This window comes from Scyliorhinus canicula, chromosome 16, assembly GCF_902713615.1.
Source record: "Scyliorhinus canicula chromosome 16, sScyCan1.1, whole genome shotgun sequence".
Taxonomy (NCBI): Eukaryota; Metazoa; Chordata; class Chondrichthyes; order Carcharhiniformes; family Scyliorhinidae; genus Scyliorhinus; species Scyliorhinus canicula.
The window spans coordinates 40,317,613-40,337,804 of record NC_052161.1 but is presented as its reverse complement, the minus strand read 5'-3'; the positions used below and the strand labels follow the sequence as shown (position 1 = coordinate 40,337,804).

The following is a 20,192-nucleotide window of genomic DNA, read 5'->3' as shown; positions in this document are numbered from 1 at the left end:
AGAATGCAAGTTTATTTTGTAGGTTTTGAACAGCTATAAACACAAAAACAGAAGGTACCCAGAGCAATGAACTTTTTTATTTTTTCATGGGATGTTGGTATTGCTAGGTCAGCATTTGTTGCCCATCCCTAACTGCCCTTGAACCGAGTGGTGTGCTTAGACATTTAAGAGGGTAATTAGAGTCAACCACATAGCTATGGGTCTGGAGTCACATATAGGCCAGACCAGATAAAGATGGCAGATTTCCTTCCCTAAAGGATGTTAGTGAACCAGATGGGTTTTTAATGACAATCAATAATATTTTCATGGTTACCATTACTGAGATTAGCTTTCAATTCCAGATTTTTCTTTTTAATTAATTAAATGTAAATTTCCACCAGCTGCTGTGGTGGATTGAAACCTGTGTCCACAGAACGTTACTGTGGGTGCCTGGATTACAAGACCAGTGATGTGACAACTGCACACGCAGGTACGAGAGAAGATCATCAATGAAAATTGGCCAAATTTTAGTTGCTCTATGCCTCCAATTAAGAGTGGCAAAGATCTTCAAATATATTATCTGGCTGGCCTGCCATCTTGAAAGTGTGTGGAAACCATAAAAGGTAAAATCTTCTTTCTCAAGAAATAGGAGCTTTAAAATACTTGAATTTTCAGTACCCGCCTGAATTTTCACAGGACATTGCTTTGCTGAAGATATTCTATTAATGGTGATGAATGTAGGAATTTTGGATATATTGTATTATATGTATTTGGAGCAGTAAAGGTTAAAAGTCTGGATTAGTGTGTGTATGACTGCTGCAGTAGCGTTTTTAAAAATCCTGGTTTGCAAGTCAGTTCGTTTTTTTGGGAGCCAGAGGTACAATTAAAGCATTGTGAAATTTGGGCAAATGGATTTTTGTTTATATTAAGAGGGTTCCCTACAGAGTAATTAATTAGAGACATTGGGCGGAATTCTCCATCCTGCCGCACCAGAATTTTCTTCTCACCAGCCAGCCAATGGGGTTTCCCATTGTGGGCAGCCCCATGCCATCGGGAAACCCCTGGGTTGCCGGAGCAATGGGGAAATCCAACAGTGGAGAATCCAGCCCATTGTGTTCAGTTTAGCGAGAAGATGTAGTTAATGGGAGGAGTCAGATGTTGAGGTTCTCTTTTAGTTTATGGCTGGGAGGAAAGCTGAGAAGGTTTTCTGAAGATATACAGCCAGAGATTCTGCATTATTCTGGCAAGGGGTCAGGTGTCTTTCTTTACAGCAGCCTCAAAAGATCTCTCTTTCTCAAGGTGGAGTATTCAATACATCTTTATATAGCAATGCTATACTGTATTTAAAAGTGGCTTGGGAAAAACAACAGGTGGTTTTGTTGTTTGAGTGGAAATAAAAATAACAGTTAAGGGTTATTGTATCACTATTGATTAGCTTTGTGTAACGGGTCATTGTAAGCTATTTTCTTGTAATATTAAAGATATTTTAATGATTTGTTCGTAATAAAGTTTGTTTTAATATACCATATCCCTATTTGGTGTGAAATCACTCCTGGAGAAAGATATCTGATCCTCACAGTCTTATAAAATTAAAATAAACTATTGGGGTTTCTGTCCAGTATCCCAGTCACTGTTGGGGTCTGGTCTAGGATCATAATACAATCCCTTTTATGCAGATGCATTCAAGAAAATGAAATGTTCAGTTTGTTACTTGTACTGATCACACTTTCCATTTTTACCTATCATGACTCCATACATACATGCAAAGCAAAGCATGGCAAAGCTAGGTTACCCCCACACCATTCCCGCCACCCCCTTACTGTGAGACAGAATATTTTGCAACACAGGCGATTATAAAATAAAGTTAACTAATTATTTTAGCTATGCAAGGTAATACAAAATTAATAATTTCAATAAGTTTGTCATGTGCCTAGCAAAATAATCATCATAATCATTGACATTGAACATCAAACATATAATTAAACATACAAACACATTTATAAGATTAAATAAACAGAAAACCATTTTAACCAAGATTGTGAACTACCAGCTACCAGGACTTAAGACTACTTACGGTTGGAACGGAATGAAGTGTTGTTTGTCCTCGTCATCCACTTTCCCTGTAATTATGTCAGTGACGTCCATGACTGAAACAATAATACAAAAAAAGTTTTTTCTTTGATTATTTTAAATGTCTGTGAAATTTTTTATTAGGTTGGTGATACAGAAGCTAATCGAGTTTCAGCACTCTCATTTACACAAATTTACTCCACTTTTAGTGGAGTGGTAACCACTTTTTGGGCTCAATCATCTTGGACTCTGACTTGATGTTCCCAACAGATCAAAGTATCACTGAATTCTGCTGTATATCTATAGTTTTTTTTTTAGAAAAATGCATCATGCTATCCTAGTCCTCCTACAAAGGAAAAAATGGCACATCTAGCCTTTTCTTATTCTCCTAAACCAGCTGTAAGCAAAGAAATTAGCAGATCAATATATACCTCAAGCAGTCTTTGATCTTAACAAACAAACTTAATGAAGTGGACTGTAAAAAGTCTTACAACACCAGGTTAAAGTCCAACATGTTTGTTTCAAACACTAGCTTTCGGAGCACTGCTCCTTCCTCAGGTGACCTCAGTTCGCCTGAAGAAGGAGCAGTGCTCCGAAAGCAAGTGTTTGAAACAAACCTGTTGGACTTTAACCTGGTGTCGTACAACATAATTAAGTAATGAAAGCAGTTGGAAATAATTAGCCAACCCACAATGTAGCATTTCACAAGAGCGAAGACAAATTCTCTTGAATGAAGGCTTGAGGATAATGGAATTGACCATGAGAAGTTCACTTTTAGAATACTGTTTATGGTTTTAGTCTACCTACCATTATGCATTGAAAAGTATTCAAAGTAAACAAAAAGAGTAACAATGATGGGGAAGATACAGAATATAATCTTCAAAAGATATGAAGACATAAATATGGAACTCCATTTTCAGTAGAGTTTTGCATGGGTATCTTTGCATCATAGCATGATTCAGGGCCGGGATTCTCCCCTACCCGGCTGGGCGGGGGGTCCCGGCTGGACGGAGTGGCGTGAACCACTCCAGCGTCGGGCCTGCCCAAAAGGTGCGGAATCCTCCGCACCTTTAGGGGCTAGGCCCGCCCCGGAGCGGCTCCCGCTCCGCCGGCCAGCGCGAACGGCCTTTGGCGCCCTGCCAGCCGTGGCCGAAAGGCCTTCGCCAGCCGGCGGAAGTCCGCACATGCGCCGGTGCATCAGTGGATGCAGACGTCATACTGGCGCATGCGCAGGGGAGGGGGTCTCTTCCGCTCCCGCCATGGTGAAGGCCATGGCGGGGCGGAAGAAAAAGAGTGCCCCCACGGCATAGGCCCGATCGCGGGCCAGGCCACCGTGGGGGCACCCCCCGGGGCCAGATCTCCCCGTGCCCCCCCCCAGGACCCCGGCGCCGCCAATCCCGCCGGCACCAGACGTGCTTTGATTCCCGCTGACAGGAGCGGCCTGTCAGCCGGGACCTCAGCCCATTGCGGGCCGGAGAATCGCCGCGGGTTGGCCCGCCGACAAGCGCGGCGCGATTCCCACTCCTGCCGATTCCCGGGTAGCGGAGAATTCGGGCCACGGCGGGGGCGGGATTGACGCCGGCCCCGGGCAATTCTCCGACCCCCCGGGGGGGCAGAGAATTCCGCCCCAGATCTTTAATAGTGTATTTACACTCCCGCAAACAAATGCCAGCAATTCACGAGGAGGGCAAATGAGAGAAGTGAGGAGCAGGAGAGCAGCAAAGGCCATATCCTCAGCATTAGTATCCTTGAAAAAAGAGCTACCTGGACATAGAGAGAATCAGCGCTGAAGGAGACTGCGCCTATCTTGTCATATGAGTGCCTTTAAGAATTGGATGATTAGAAATGTACCTTTAAGAAATGAAGCTGATCATATTACTGAAGTGATGTCACAGGGGTGGAGCTGAGCTCACTTCTGCTTTTTGGGAGTTTTAGATTCAGTTTTGAAGAAAGCTTGGGTGTGGCTGTGAGCTGCATTGCTGGTGATCTCTGCCATGAAGGACATCTCTTAATCCTTTGGTGAAATCGGAATTGTAAAAAGGTCTCAGTATTGAATATAAATCTAATGTGCTTCTGTTTGAAGGATTTGTTAAGTCTTTTGGATGTGTAAAGGAACAGTTTGCAGGATTGGGTAGTGTTGCATTATTTTCGGGGTTATCTTTGAAGTAAGGGGTGTTAAGAGTTCCAATGTTTATTTAAAAGGTTAATTTGAGTTCATGGATTAAACATTGTTTTGTTTTAAAAACCACGTGTCCATAATTATAATACTACACCTGGGGAACAAGCCGTGTGCTTCAAAAGCAACAATCCATTAAAGGTGGGGGTTGGTTGAATTCCATGATACATTTTGGGGTTCTGAAAACACCTCTCCCGTAACAATCTAAACAGATTGTAATTGAGATTTATTTCATCAATGAGGGAGACCATGATCAGATCATGCAGTACCCGTCACCATCGCCTTCAATTTCTTTACCACTGGCTCGATCCAAGAATCAGCTGTGGACCTTGGCGACATTTGGCAAACACCAACACCAACACATGACGGAATCTAGCAGGTCACTGATCTCATCCTTGAGAAAGCTGGAAGTGAATACTATTTCAAACAAGTGAGTCTTCATAGTACAAAGGACAGCGATTTGTCTTAATCATTAGATTTCCACAGGTGCAGGGCACCATCAATTGCACCTATCTGCCCATCAAGACACCAAGTGAGGAGTCAGTGAGTTTCCTCAGAAGGAAGGGAATCCACTCCCATTCAACGGGTAAGTGACCGGTTATGATCCTTGGCCACACCCAGGTCGTGGGGGAGACCCAGTTAGGGACCACTAATGTTTTGCCTGAAGCAACCAAAGTTTGAGGTGCCTACTAAGTGAATAAAAAGCCACAAGATTCCACGGGGTTTGAATAAACAAAAAAAAAGTTACCCTTAAAAAGTTCAGAAATTAAAAATTTTACAATATACTCTAAAATTCAAGCTTAGTATTGTATATGAAAATCTTGACCTGGCTATTGGAATGGGGGGGGGGGGGGGGGGGGGGGGGGGGGGGGGGGGAGGAGCACGGTAAGATAGTAAAAACCCAGTGGGGAAAAAATGGGGACCAGCAGTGAAAAAGGGGGCGTGGGGGTGGTGCTGAGCCAGACGGCTACAGACAGTAAATAGAGAAACCTAAGAAGTAGCCTTCGTGACTGTACAAAAAATGAAAACGAACAGCAATGTGCATAATTTTGAAAATGCCAATAAAAAGATTTTTTTTTTTAAAAGTATCTGTGAAAATAAGGGCTCCCTGCAGCCCTTTCACTAACTTGAAACCTGTTTCTCTACTCTAATGTTTTTAAACTTTTTTTCTGCGGACCCATTCTTACCAACTGGCCATCTTCCGTGACCCACGCTGGCTGACCGTCGTGATCCAAGCCGGTTGACCGTCGTGACCCACACCCGCCGACCTTTCCGACACATGCCCGCCGACCTTCCCGACCCACGCCCGTCGACCTCCACGATGCATGCTGGTCAGCGTTCGCAACCCATGTCGTCTGAACTTCGTGACCCACCATTTTCACTTACCTTTAATGCGACAAGCGAGTCTACTTGGTCCTCACAATCTCACTTGCTTTATCATTCAATGATATATTTCTGTGTGGATTGTTCAGAGGTCTTGGAGCTCACACCAGAGCTGCTTTGTGCTGCTGTGGATTCTCCTGAACATCTCACACTACCACTGCTTTGTCCTGCTGTGGATTCTCCTGAACCACTCTCTCCAGCAGGTTTAGTTTGAGATCCTGGCTTGTTAGTGTCTCTGTCCCTCTCTTCCTTATTATAAAACAATCCATTTTAAATTTGTTGCTTGTTTACTTCTAACAAAATTGAGGAATTGCAATCGCGCCCAGAGCACATGACATCAGTGTTCGGGCCGCGTGACCTGCTCTCTACCGTTGCTTCAGGCAGAAAGACTGCATTGAATTTCGATAAATCTTCTCCAGGGTCGCTGGGCTCTGGGCATGCACACTGATAAGCAAGCATGCATGCGCAGCACGCCCGCATTCCGAAAGCCAGTGGTGGCCATCATTTTTAAAGCTGGTCACAGCCAGCATTTTTAGAAGCCGGCTGCTGCGGCAGTTGCGCATTAATTCACGCTGTCGGGAATACCGCGATGGATGGCTCCGCAGCCTCCCGACACCTACCGCGAGTCATGACCCCAACTTTGAAAATTACTGCTTTACTTCTTTCTCTTAACTTAACTGGGACCTGTTTCTGTCCCTTTTGTTTTTGTCCCTCACCTGGGACACTTGCTATCTAAATGACTATTTGCTGACCCTTGAACTAATCTTGTGATTTATCACAGCACTTCAAGAGGGTCCCTTATTACCAGACAGGAACAAATGTAGCAAGCAGTGGAATAGTCTATACTTAAATGTTACAATCTCTACAGATACAAGTTTATAAAGCACAGACACAAAAAGAATGGACCGCATAACATACCACAAGAGCTTTTCATATTTGTATGTGTGCTTGCTATCCTGACAACTGCATGATGCTTTCACCCTCCGTGGTCAAGAGTGTGGCAGTTCTTCACGTCAACACCAAATCTCCATGAATGAATTCTAGGCATAAGGGATATCCGTTGGAGATGTTTGTACATCCTTTTCTTTCACTCTCAAAGGGGGGGGGGGACCTGAACTGATGTGTTACAACCAAAGCCAACTGGGTGGCATGGTAGCACAGTGGTTAGCACTATTGCTACACAGTGCAAGGGTCCCAGATTCGATTCCCGATTTGGGTCACTGCCTATGCGGATCCTGCACATTCTCCTGTGTCTGCGTGGGTTTTCTTCCGGTGCTCCGGTTTCCTCCCACAAGTCCAGAAAGACATGGAGCAGGACTCTCCCCAATCACCCGATGGTGGCGTAAACAAATGGCGCGAACCCCTCTGGCTTCGGGCCGCCCGGAAGTTGCGGAATTCTCCGCACTTCTGGGGGCTAGACTGGCGCCGTGCCAATTGGCGGCGAAGGGCCAGCGCAAGTTAGCGCATGTGCAGAACCGCCACCGTGCATACACAGACCGGCCGGCATGGTTCCACGCATGCGCAGACCAGCCGGCGGATTCTTGCGCATGAGCAGGGGGGTGTCTTCTCCGCTCCGGCCATGGCACAGCCCTACAGCGGGCTCCGCCATGGCAAGCACGGAAGGAAGGAGTGCCCCCTAGCACAGGCCCGCCTGCAAATAGGTGGGTCCCGATCCACCCGCGCCTCCCCGAGGACCGCACCAGCCGGCCTACCAGCCCGGTCCCGCTGTGTGGGACCATATCCATTTCATGCCGGAGGGACTGGCCAGAAACCGATGGCCGCCCGGCCCAACAGGGCCCAGAGATTTGCCGGGTGGACCACAACTGGCGAAGCGCGATGCCCGTCCCAGTCTGAAAACTGGCGCCGGAGAATACGACAGCCAGCGTCAGAGTGGCGGAGCGGGATTCACGCCACACATTCCACCCCCACACCCCGGGGATTCTCCAACCTGGCGGTAGGGTTGGAGAATCCCACCTCTGCTGTTAGGTGAACTGGAGATTCTGAATTCTCCCTCTGTGTACCCGAACACGTGCCGGAATGTGGCAACTAGGGGCTTTTCACAGTAACTTCATTAGATTGGATTGGATTTGTCTATTGTCACGTGTACCGAGGTACAGTGGAAAGTATTTTTCTGCGAGCAGCATTGCATTATTAATGTAAGCCTACTTGTGACAATAAAGATTATGCTGAGTAAGCTATTGGGCTTTTAAAGATATAACTCCGGTACCTAGGTCAGTCAGATGGTGCCCGCAGTATACAACTGCAAAGATCTGCTGGACTCTCCATGACAGTCTTCAGAGAAATGTGGACCTAGTGCAGCCACCAGGGGTGGTCACATCCCGATTCCAAAATGGACATTCGCAAAGAGTACAGGGAAAAATGGACAGTACTAGGAAAACAAGCAGGTGCAAGGTTTGCCTGTGGATTGGAACTTGCAGATCCCAGACAGAACTGATACTACAAGCCATTAGCATAGTAATGAGCTATCTCCGGGGAAAAAAAGAGAAACATTTAAAGCAATATGTACCAGGGCAGATTCCCCGGCACCAGTGAAGACTAAAACAAAGGCAGGCCAACGGTTACCTAGGGCCCGCCCAGCGATCGAGGAACGACCCCTTTATTGGAGAGAATCAATACAAACGATCGGGACATGGTCCAATTAATTGGGACCAAGTTCAGGAACCGCCCAGAAGGGCGCGAAACCCTTTGGGGTAGAAAACCGAGTCCCCAAGGTCAGAGCTTTCTCTTGAACTCTTCTTCTTCACTTTCACCTTGGCCTTTGGCTCTCAGCGATGAGAGGCCCGCCAAGCACCAGCCAAGTAAGTCTAAGGTCAACGCACGCTATGAGATAGGCGCTCCTAGCTACTATTCTATACCAGTTCGAAGCCAGCAGTATCAGAACCGGACAACGGCCATTGTTCCTCTGACTGAGTGGGCACCCGAAAGTATAGGCTTTTAGTAGTTGTTGTAGTTTAGTGAGTAGAGTTTGTGCATGAGGAATTCGACTTCCGGTCGGCGAGCGGAGCGGTCGCACGGAGAGGGGCTCCCGCAGGGTAACGAAGTTGGGGCCTTTCTCTCCGCAGCGGCAAGAGCAGCCCCCCCCCCCCCCCGCCGAACAAACCTATCGGCGGAGGATCCTCAGCGGCGGCGGCAGCGGCGGCGGCAGCAGCAGCGGCAGGTCCACCTCTCCTCTCCCCCCACCCCCCCCAAACGCAGGCCAGGAGCGGTGCGGCAGCGGCTAGGACCGAAGCAGGGCCCAGTCGGCGGCAACGACTAGCGACCTAACCACCCCCACCGGGAGGGCGCGGGGTGCGAAGTGCGGCAGCCCGAACGGAGCAGCGGGTACCGAGCAGTGGAGACCGACCCAAACCTCCCCCAAACCGGCAGCGACCACCACGAGGCAAGGACAAAGAGACTCTGGACAAAAGCCTCTCTCTCTTTCTCTATCCTGGGTGAGTGAGGGGAAAGGAAGAAGAAAAAAAGGACTTTTATAAAAACAAAACCCAAAAGAAAACTGTTAAAGAGAGGGGGGGGTATATATATATATATATTATTTTCTCTCTTTTTACACTCTCTCCCATCCAAAGTAAGCCCACCTGAGAGGAGTTGCATAAAAGAGGGAGGGGAAAAAAATATAAATAAATAAATAAAATAAAGTGGTAAAGGAAAGAAGGGAAGAGAGAAGAAAAAAGGGAAGAGACAAAAAAATAAAAAATAAAAATAGGGTGCGGAAAAGGGGGCAAAGAAAAACAAGGGGAGAAGAAAAGATGAAAAAGGGGGAGAAAAAAACGCCAGAAGGGAGCCAAGGCAGAGGGAGAGGGGCACCAGAAGCAGACAGGACAAGGGGCAAGCCAGCTCAGGCGAGCGAATCAGCGCACGAAGCGGCGGAATGGATGTATCGCCGCATCAAAAAGAGCTGGACAGACAGGTGCCCTCTCCCCTGGGGCCAGAAGGGGGCTGGAATTGGAAGGCAGCCTTTACCGAGGTGCTGAGGGAGCAGCTGCAGGTAATCAAGGCAGAGGTGAAAGCAGACGTAGAGGCCGCAGTGCAGGCAGCAATGGCCAGGGCCATGTCAGGGGTGCAGCAGGCTCTGACCAGACTGGAGGAGGAATTGGATGCCCAAGGGGAGAAACTGGAAGCCCAGGAGGCGACCATTAAGGAGCTGGAGAAAGCAGCGACCGACATGAGCGACCGCGTCACGGCCCTGGAGAGGGAAGTGGTGAGACTGGGCGCAACACAGGGGAGCCTGAAGGGCAGGGTAGATGACCAGGAAAACCGCTCGAGAAGGCAAAATGTAAGGATAGTGGGCCTGCCAGAGGGGATCGAGGGTAGAAACCCCACAGTATACGTGGCTGAGATGCTGGGCAACTTAGTGGGGAGGAAAACTTTCCCCAACCCACCGGAAATGGACAGAGCACATCGGTCGCTGCACCCGAAGCCCAAGGCAGGGGAACAACCGAGAGCAGTCATAGCTAAACTGCACCGGTACCGGGATAGGGAGACATCCTGCGCTGGGCCAAGGAAAATAGAGCTTGCAAATGGGAAGGGCACGCCACCCGAATCAATGAGGATCTTGGGGCAGATATAACTAAGAGACGGGCTGAGTTCAACAGAGCGAAAGCAGCTCTCCACAGGAGCAGAGTGCGTTTTGGTATGCTGTACCCAGCGAAACTCTGGGTCACATACCAAAACAGGGAATATTTCTTTACAGCCTCCGCTGAGGCGAATAGGTTCGTCGAGGAGCACGGGCTGGAAAACAACAAGGGGGGGGGGGTAGGGACGAGGGGCCCCTGGCAAGGGGCAATGACACCACGACGGGGGGGAGGCAAAGCCAGCCCCCCCCCCCCCCCCCCAACCCCGGCAGGAACACCCAGAACAAAAAACAAACCACTGCCCAAGGGACCGCTCCAGGTTGGAGGCCAGGCCCCAGCACGAGGGAACGAGAGTATTGGAGAAGGGAGAGCAGGCGAGAGGGGTGCAGGGTAGGATGGGGGAAGTGCGGGCAGAAAACCGTAGAGGCCAGGCAGGGGAGAAGCGAGACAACAACCCCCGAGAGGGGAGCCACCGTACTAGCAGGAAAGCCAGCGCCGGGGGCACGCAACAAAGCAGGGCCGCAGCGCACCCCCAACAGGGGGAAGGCGCCAGGCAGCGGAGGGGGGGAACACCCGTCAAAGTCGGGAGAGCAAACGGGAACAGGAATAGGGGATAGAGGGGCAAAGGAGGGGTATACGGAGGAGGAGGGAAAAGGGAGAGACCGGGGGGGGGGGGGGGGGGGGGGGGGCGCACACAGGGAGCGAGAGCCCTGGGAGGGGGAATGCAGGGACGAAGGGACAAAAGAGGCCAGAACAGGAACAGGGCTACAGAGTGCCACAACCAAGGGCTCGAAACAAGGAACCGCTGCAAGCATCCACCCAGTACGGTCTGTGGGCGAAGGGGGCCCCCAGACTGCAGGGGCCTACCATTGTGGCGGACACACAGTGGACGGCCATGGCGGGTGCCCCCGGGACAAGGGGAAACCCCGGAGCACAGAGACCCGACCGCATGGGGAGAGCAGTGATAGCGGCCATCCTGGACGGCCCCCTAACAAAGGGAAACCCCGGAGGGCAGGGGCGCGTCCACCAGATAAGTATGGTTAATCCCACAGGAACGAGGGGGCAGAAGCCCCCCACCAGGATAATCACCTGGAACATAAGGGGACTTAACGGCCCAGTGAAGAGATCCAGAGTCCTCACCCACCTCAGAAATATGAGGGCCGACATAGTCTTCCTCCAAGAGACGCACCTGAGGGAGCAGGACCAACTGCGGGTAAGAAAGGGCTGGGTGGGACAAACCTACCATTCCTGCTATGGGACAAGGGCCGGGGGTTGGCGATCCTGATCGACAAGAGGACAATGTTTAGGGCGATAAGACGGTTACAGACCCAGGGGGGGCGGTATGTCATGGTCAGCGGGGCCCTGGATGGGGCACCGGTAGTTCTAGTCAACGTGTATGCGTCCAACTGGGACGACACGAGTTTCATCAAAAAGATCATGGCAGAAATCCCGGAGATAGCGACGCATCAACTAATCATGGGGGAGGGACTTCAACTGTGTACAGGATCCAAAGACGGAGAGATCAAACCCCAAAACGGGGAAAACCTCAAGCATGGCAAGGGAACTCTATGGAGTCACTTTATGGAGCAGATAGGAGCAGTGGACCCCTGGAGGTTCGCCCACCCGGGGGAGAAAGAATTCTCCTTCTTCTCCCCAGTACACAACATGTACACCAGAATTGACTTCTTTGTGGTGGGGAAAACGGTGCTTCCAGGGATAGACAAAGTGGAATACTCTGCAATTGTGATATCAGACCACGCTCCACACTACATGGACGTGCGGCTAGAGACGGGAAGGGCCCAGTGCCCCACATGGAGGTTGGACGGTGCCTTACTAGCTGACAAGGCCTTCAGGGAAAGGATAGCGCGGGCCATAGCAGAGTACACGGAGAACAACCAAAACGGGGAGGTCTCACCCTCCACGTTCTGGGAAGCGCTTAAGGCCGTACTAAGAGGGGAACTCATTGCCTTCAAAGCGCAAAGAGATAGGGAGGAAAGGGTGGCTAGGCAGAAGCTGGTCGACTCCATACTGGAGGTAGACCGTAAATACTCTGAGGCCCCGACCGTAGAGCTCTTGGCGGAGAGGAAAGAACTACAAAGGAACTTTGACCTGCTCTCCACCAGGAAAGCAGTGCACCAACTCCGCCAGGCGCGCGGTACCCTGTACGAACACGGAGACAAAGCCAGCCGCCTGTTGGCACACAAGCTGAGAAAGCAGGCAGCCACCAGAGAAATTGCGCAAATCACGTTGGAAACAGAACCAGAGAGCATTAACAAAACCTTCAAGGCCTTCTACCAAGAGCTGTACACCTCAGAGCACCCAACGGGGAAGGCTGGGATGAACCGGTTCCTTGATGGACTGGACATACCAGTCGTGGGAGAGGGCAGAAAACGGGACCTGGAAGCACCACTAGCACTGGGAGAGATCATGGACAGCATTAGCTCCATGCAAACGGGGAAGGCGCCGGGACCAGACGGATTCCCGGCGGACTTCTACAAAAAATGCTGACCCCGCACCTGCGGGAGATGTTCACAGACTCGTTAGCTAGGGGCACACTGCCACCCACGTTGGCACAGGCCTCAATCTCGCTGATACCCAAGAAAGACAAAGACTCGACGGAACGTGGGTCATACAGACCCATCTCACTGCTGAACGCAGACGCCAAAATACTGGCCAAAGTCCTAGCCAAAAGGCTAGAAGACTGTGTACGTGAGGTGGTCACAGAGGACCAGACGGGCTTTGTCAAAGGTAGACAGACAGCTTACCTCGAACATCAGGCGCCTGCTGAATGTGATAATGACCCCCTCCGGGGAAAGAACACAAGAGGTGATTGTCTCCCTGGACGCAGAAAAGGCCTTCGACAGAGTCGAATGGAAATACCTCATAGAGGTACTGGAGCAGTTCGGGCTTGGAACAGGGTTCACCGCTTGGGTAAAGCTCCTATACAACGCACCCATGGCGAGCGTACGGACCAACAATACCAACTCCCAATACTTCCAGCTGCACAGGGGCACCACATAAGGATGCCCACTATCCCCGCTGCTGTTCGCACTAGCAATCGAACCGCTAGCAATCGCGCTCAGGGCAGCAAAAAATTGGAGGGGATCCGAAGGGGAGGCAGAGAGCACAGAGTCTCACTCTATGCAGATGACCTGCTCCTCTACATCTCGGACCCACAGAGCAGCATGGACGGAATCATTGCGCTCCTGAAAGAGTTTGGAGCCTTCTCGGGCTACAAACTCAACATGAGCAAAAACGAGATCTTCCCAGTACACCCGCAAGGGGGGGGTGCAGCACTAAAGGGGCTGCCGTTCAAACAAGCCCGACACAAATTCCGCTACCTGGGGATCCAAATAGCCCATGACTGAAAAGGGATCCACAAATGGAACCTCACCAGTCTGACGGAGGAAGTAAAAAAGGACCTGCAAAGATGGAACACACTCCCACTCTCCCTCGCGGGGAGAGTCCAGACGATCAAAATGAACGTACTGCCCAGGTTCCTCTTCCTGTTTAGATCCATTCTGATCTACATCCCCAAGGCCTTTTTCAAAGTGCTGGACAAACTAATCATGGTGTTCGTATGGGGGGGGGGTAAAAATGCTAGGACCCCAAAGAAGGTCGTACAAAAAACAAAATCCAGGGGGGGGCTAGCCCTCCCAAACCTACAATTCGGCCACTGGGCGGCAACAGCCGAGCGAGTAAGGGGATGGATCCAGGAGCCAGAGGCCGAGTGGGTGCATGCGGAGGAGGACTCCTGCATGGGGACCTCCCTCCGGGCCTTCGCCACGGCCTCAGTGCTACAAATTCCAAGGTCCACATCGCACTGTTGGTTCATTCCTTAAATGCACTTAACCCTTGTTAAAGAATTCTCCATTGGCTGATGCCAAAATCACAATTCTCCATCACCTTGACAGCGACATCAATGCATACCGGAATGCGCGCACAGTAAACACCACTTGCGTATCATTAGCGGGCCCAACTCGGTATTCTCTGGGGGCTCCACAATTCTCCTCCTGTGAGGGCCGAGTTCCCGACGGCGCAGTTCATTTGTCCTTTTAAAAATAGTGAAACCAGCATCGTAGCCGATGAAGGAAAGTGAAGAGGTAGGGCACAGAGAGGAGCCAGTGTGGGTTCGGACACTGGACAGGTGGCGGGGGGAGGGGGGGGTTGAGAGTCCTGGCAGGGCCGCAGGAGGGGGGGGGGGGTGAGGGCACAAGCCGAGTGGCTAGGGTGACCCCTTGTGGGACTGGGGCGGTGTCCGGGCAGGGTCATCTTGCTGCGCACCCTACTGACCACCACTTCAGCCCCTGGTTCTGCAGAGTGACACCGGCCATATGGGTGGCCCAACCCCCTCAACCCCGTGCCCTACCCTCCACCATACCTCCCCAACGCCATTCCTACACTTCTGCCACATACACCCCCCCTCCCCACTCGACCGCCACCCGCCAGTTGCCCACCCAGGGCAAGCACTCACAGTAGTTCCGACGGAGGCCGCGGTGCGTACCCCTGGCGATGATAGTTCCAGCCGACAGTTTCCCTGGCATCAGGGCAGGGCACCGGGGCCAGAGGCTTCCACCGACGGTGCCAGTGGTGCGGGGATGTTGGGGGGGGGGGGGGGGGGTAAAGAACATGCAGGGGCAATGCCCGCAGTGCCAACCGGGGCCACCATGCAGCCCGGTGGACGTGGTTGGGCACGGGGTATGCACCATGTTAACATGACGGCCTGCCACAGCAGAGGGAAAGGAGGCAGCTGCCCAGGATGGAGAGCAAGCTGCACAACAGGCCGAGGAGGAGGAGCTGCCAAGGAGGCGCCGCATGAAGCCTTGCGTGTACCAGCACTACCTGTCATTCGAGGGCAAGGACACCGGCTCCCGGTGGCCGTCAAGGTGACGGTCACCCTGAACCTCTACGCCGAGTGGGGACCTGACCGGATCTCACATACCTCGGTGCACAAGTGCATTTGTGCCGCCACGGAGGCCCTATATGCCTAGGTGATTCAATACATCCACTTCAATGTGGACCAAGCCCACCACGATGCCCGGGCAGCAGGGTTTGCCGCCATTGTCGTCATGCCCCGGGTCCAGAGGCTGTTAGGATGCATGTCCCCCAAAGGGCACCTGCAGATAACAGGCCGCTGTACCACAAACAGAAAGAGGTACTACTCAATGAACATGCAGCTGATATGTGACCATCAAATGCGCATCGTACACATCTGCACCTGATACCCGGGCAGTGTGCATGGCGACTTCATCCTGGCACACTCGACGATTCCTGACATGTTTGAGACGCCGCCAAGCTGGGAGGTAGGCTCCTGGGCGACAGGGGTTATCCACTGCAGTTGTGGCTGATGACAGCTATCCAGAGACAGCCCAACGTGGAAATCTTTTTAAAAAATAATTTTTATTGATATTTTCAAAAACATATCCAAAACAGAAAATAACAACAAGAAAACAGTATTAGCAACAACAAAAAGAAAAACACACTAACCCCCAAAACCAAACCCATCCTTCCATTGAAGCAAGATCCTCCACCGGGCTACGAGGGACGCAAAGGCCAGAACACCGGCCTCTTTCGCCTCCTGCACTCCCGGCTCCACTGCAACGCCAAAAATTGCCCTCAGCCTGGCTTGACCCTGGATCCTACCACCCTCGACACCATCCTTGCTACCCCCTTCCAAAACTCACCCAGCGCTGGGCATGCCCAGAACATATGGGCGTGGTTCGCTCCCCGAGCACCTAGCACCTGTCTTCGCCCCCGAAAAACCTACTCATCCTCGTCCCAGTCATGTGGGCCCTGTGCAGCACCTTGAACTGTATGAGGCTAAGCCTCGCACAGGAAGAGGAGGAATTCACTCTTTCCAGGGCATCCGCCCACGTCCCCGCCTCAATCTCCTCACCCAGCTCCTGTTCCCATTTACCCTTCAGCTCCCCCACCGAGGTCTCATCCACTTCCTGCATGACGTGGTACACGTCCAAAATCCTCCCCCCTCCAACCCACACCCGAGAGCACCCTGTCCCGTACCCCACGTGGGGGTAGCAGAGGGAACCCCTCCATATGCCGCTTGGCAAACGCCCTAACCTGCATGTACCTAAACATGTTCCCGGGGGGGAGCCCAAACTTCCCCTCTAACTCACCCACGCTTGCAAACCTCTCATCCACAAACAGGTCCCTCAACCTACTAATACCTACCCTGTGCCAGCCCAGAAACCCGGCATTCCCCCCACTGGGTCCTCCACATAAAGCAACAAGTCATCTGCGTATAATGACATTCGGTGCTCCTCCCCACCCCACACCAGCGCCCGTGACATGGTCGGAGGCAAACCCCCTCCCCCTCCCTTGCCTCGTTAAAGGTCCTAACCAACAGGGGGCCCACCAGGTCTGCATACATTTTGTAAAATTCGACCGGAAACCCATCCGGCCCCGGCGCCTTCCCCGACTGCATGCTGCCTATCCCTTTGACCAGCTCCTCCAGCTCAATCGGCGCCCCCAGCCCCTCCACCTGTCCCTCCTCCACCTTCAGAAATCTCAGCCCATCCAAGAAGCGCCCCATTCCCCCCCACTCCACCGGGGGCTCGGACCAGTACAGTTCCCCATAAAAGTCCCTGAAGACCCCATTAATGTCCATCCCCCTTCGCACCACATTGCCTCCCCTATCCGTCACTCCACCAATCTCCCTGGCCGCGTCTCGTTTACGTAGCTGATGCGCCACCATCCTTCTCGCCTACTCCCCATATGCGTACACCGCTCCCTGTGCCTTCCTCCACTGAGCTTCCGCCTTTCCAGTGGTCAGTAAGTCGAACTTGGCCTGCAGGTTACGTCGCTCCCCCAACAGTCCCTCCTCCGGAGCCTCCGCGTATCTCCTGTCCACCCTCACCATCTCCCCCACCAACCTCTCCCTCTCTCTTTGCTCTCCCCTCTCCCTATGGGCTCGGAGGAAATCAGCTCCCCTCTAATCACTGCCTTCCAAACCGTCCCCACCCGGACCTCCCCATTATCATTGGCCTCTAAGTACCTCTTGATACACCCCCGAACCCGCCCGCCCACTTTCTCATCTTCCAGCAGTCCCACCTCCAGGCGCCAGAGCGGGCGCTGGTCCCTCCCTCCCCCAGCTCAAGGTCTATCCAGTGCGGGGCATGGTCCGAAATGACTATGGCCGAATACTCGACATCCTTCACCCTTGAAATCAGCCCCCATCAGGACAAAAAAATCGATCCGGGAATAGGCTTTATGCACGTGGGAAAAAAACGAATACTCCCTGGCCCTCGGCCTCGCGAACCTCCAAGGATCCACCCCTCCCATCTGGTCCATAAACCCCCTCAACACCTTAGCCGCCGCAGGCCTCCTGCCGTCCTGGACATGGATCGATCCAATGGGGGATCCAGCACTGTGTTAAAGTCCCCCCCCCCCCCCCCCCCCCGTCTCTAGATCCGGAATGCGGCCCAGCATACGCCGCATAAAACCCGCATCGTCCCAATTTGGGGCAGAGACATTCACCAGCACCACCCGCTCCCCTTGCAACTTGCTGCTCACCATCACATACCTCCCCCCACTGTCAGCCACCACCTTTGACGCCTCAAACAACACCCTTTTTCCCACCAGAATCGCCACCCCCTGATTTTTTGCATCCAGCCCCGAATGAAGCACCTGGCCTACCCAGCCCTTCCTCAGTCTAACCTGGTCCGCCACCTTCAGGTGCGTCTCCTGGAGCATAACCACGTCCGCCTTCAGCCCCATCAGGTGCGTAAACACTCGGGCCCGTTTGACCAGCCCATTCAGCTCCCTCACATTCTAAGTTATCAGCCGGATCAGAGGGCTCCCTGCCCCCCTCCCCTGCCGACTAGCCATAACCCGTCCCCTGCCCGACCCAGGCCAGCGCCCCCTGCTCGGCCCGTTTCCCACGGCAGCAAACCCTCACCCCGGCCCCCCCTGCAGACTCCAGCTCCTTCCTGGCCATTTCAGCAGCAACCCGGTACTCCCCCCCCCCTCCCCAAGGCTAGGACCCCTCCCAGCCGCATTACTCCCTCCGTAGCACTCCCGTGAGCCAGCTAACTTCTGCTGACCCCGGCAGCTCCCGCCACACCTCCGACCCCTCCCAACGTGGGGCTACTCCTCCGCCAGACCCATCAGCAGACCCTCCTCCTCCCCCTCTTGTGCGAGAAAAAAGCCCGCGCTTCTCAGCTCCGACCCTGCCCCCATCCACCCTCAGCGCGGGAAACAGAAGAAAATCCCCCACTTTCCCTCTGCCCGACCCCGCAAAAATAGACAGCACCCCACCCAACCTAGAAACAACCCACAACCAGCTTAAAACAGCATGAAACAGCATAAAATAAAGACCCTTCCCACCAAAAGTTAACACAGTTATTTACAAACCCCCGACCCTCAGTCAGAGTCCAACTTTTCGGCCCGCACAAAGGCCCACGCCTCCTCCGGGGACACAAAATAAAAGTGCCGGTCCTTGTAGGTGACCCACAGACGTGCCGGCTGTAACATGCCAAACTTCACACTCTTTCTGTGGAGCACCGCCTTCGTCCGGTTGTATCCAGCCCTCCGCTTAGCCACCTCCGCACTCCAGTTCTTGTAGCTCCGCACTACCGTGTTCTCCCACTTGCTGCTCCGCTCCTTCTTGGCCCACCTAAGCACGCACTCTCGGTCAACGAACCGGTGGAACCGCACCAGCACCGCCCGTGGCGGCTCAATCGGTTTGGGCCTCCTGGCCAGTATTCTGTGGGCCCCCTCCAGCTCCAGGGGCCCCTGGAAGGACACAGCTCCCATCAGCGAGTTCAACAAGACAACCACATAGGCCTCCAGGTCTGACCCTTCCAGCCCCTCCGTGAGGCCCAGGATCCGCATATTTTTCCACCTCGACCAGTTCTCCATCTCCTCGAACCGCTCCTGCCACTTCTTGTGGAGCGCCTCGTGCATCTCCACCTTTACCGCGAGGGCCGCGGCCTCATCCTCTCTTTCGGAGGCTTGTTGTCGGAGCTCCTGGATCTCCACCCCCTGGGCTGTCTGCGTTGCCAGCAGCTTGTCCGTATTCACCTTCAGCGAGTCCAGCAGCTCCACTTTGAGCTCCTGAAAACAGCGCTGGAGAGTCTCCTGCTGCACCTGCGCCCACTGCCTCCATTCCTCGAGGTCTCCGCCGGCCGCCATCTTGATTCTCTTCCCCCGCTTTTTCTTAGACGCTGCACCGCTATTCTGCTGGCCCCGCTCCTGGTCAAGACCATAGACCACTGGGGATCCGCTGCAGACACCTTCCCACGTCGGGAACCGTCGAGCAAGTACCGCTGGGGGCCCTTAAAAGAGCCCAAAAGTCCATTCCTGGCGGGAGCTGCCGAACGTGCGGCTTAGCTCCGCATAGCCGCAACCGGAAGTCCCAACGTGGAAACCTGCTCCAACGAAGCCCAGGCAGCACCCAGTTTCACAATCGAGCAGTGCGTTGGGATCCTGAAGGTGCGATTCAGGTGCCTGAATCGCTCAGGTACCCTCCAGTATGATTCTGAGAGGGCCGCCAGCATCGTGGTGGCCTGCTGTGTCCTCCATAACATCGCACAGCACAGGGTGATATGATGGAGGGTGAGGTGAACTCCCTCCATGATACATACCTACCGCACCACAGGGTGGGTGCCCTGGATTGGCAGTAACAGTGGGTCTGGTCCATGGGATGGAGAATGATGATACCTGCTCTGCCATGAGCCCTGGTATTCTGCATCATTTGACAACATCGGACTCCAGCTCACTGCAGCACTTTCCGCTGTCCACCTGGGTGATTCCGGTAGGCAAGCTGGCCATTCCATCACATGGTCCCATCAAATCCCCTACGGGGTGGCGAGGGCGAGGGCACCCACAGGGTCCGCCCATCTCCCCCCGGAGGTGGTCTTGCAGTTTCTTCCAGCCGGTCCGAATGGTGTTGCTGCTGGCACTGACCGCCTTTGCCACCTATGTCCAGACATGACGAACAGCAGCAGCTGGCAGCCTCCTTCCCGGGCCAGGTA

General features: G+C 53.0%; 2 protein-coding genes across 7 annotated transcripts in view; one reads left to right on the top strand and one right to left on the bottom strand.

Annotated features, from left to right (window-relative positions):
- The window catches only part of LOC119979445 (inhibitory synaptic factor 2A), a 404,538-nt gene that overhangs the window by 167,168 nt on the left and 217,178 nt on the right, over positions 1–20,192 (top strand). Inside the window, exon 4 of one of the 6 annotated variants that reach the window (XM_038821677.1) lies at positions 381–507. The exons of 4 other annotated variants lie outside the window; for them this stretch is intronic. In XM_038821677.1, coding sequence (XP_038677605.1) covers positions 381–492 — 112 coding nt within the window. In that variant the 3' untranslated portion in view covers positions 493–507. Of the gene's footprint in view, positions 1–380; positions 508–20,192 lie in introns of those variants that run through there. One more of the 6 variants, XM_038821685.1, reaches the window with a different exon arrangement.
- dock1 (dedicator of cytokinesis 1) overlaps positions 1–20,192 on the bottom strand; it is a 763,650-nt gene that overhangs the window by 573,481 nt on the left and 169,977 nt on the right. The window contains 1 exon segment of the mRNA XM_038821673.1: positions 2,054–2,126. Coding sequence (XP_038677601.1) covers positions 2,054–2,126 — 73 coding nt within the window.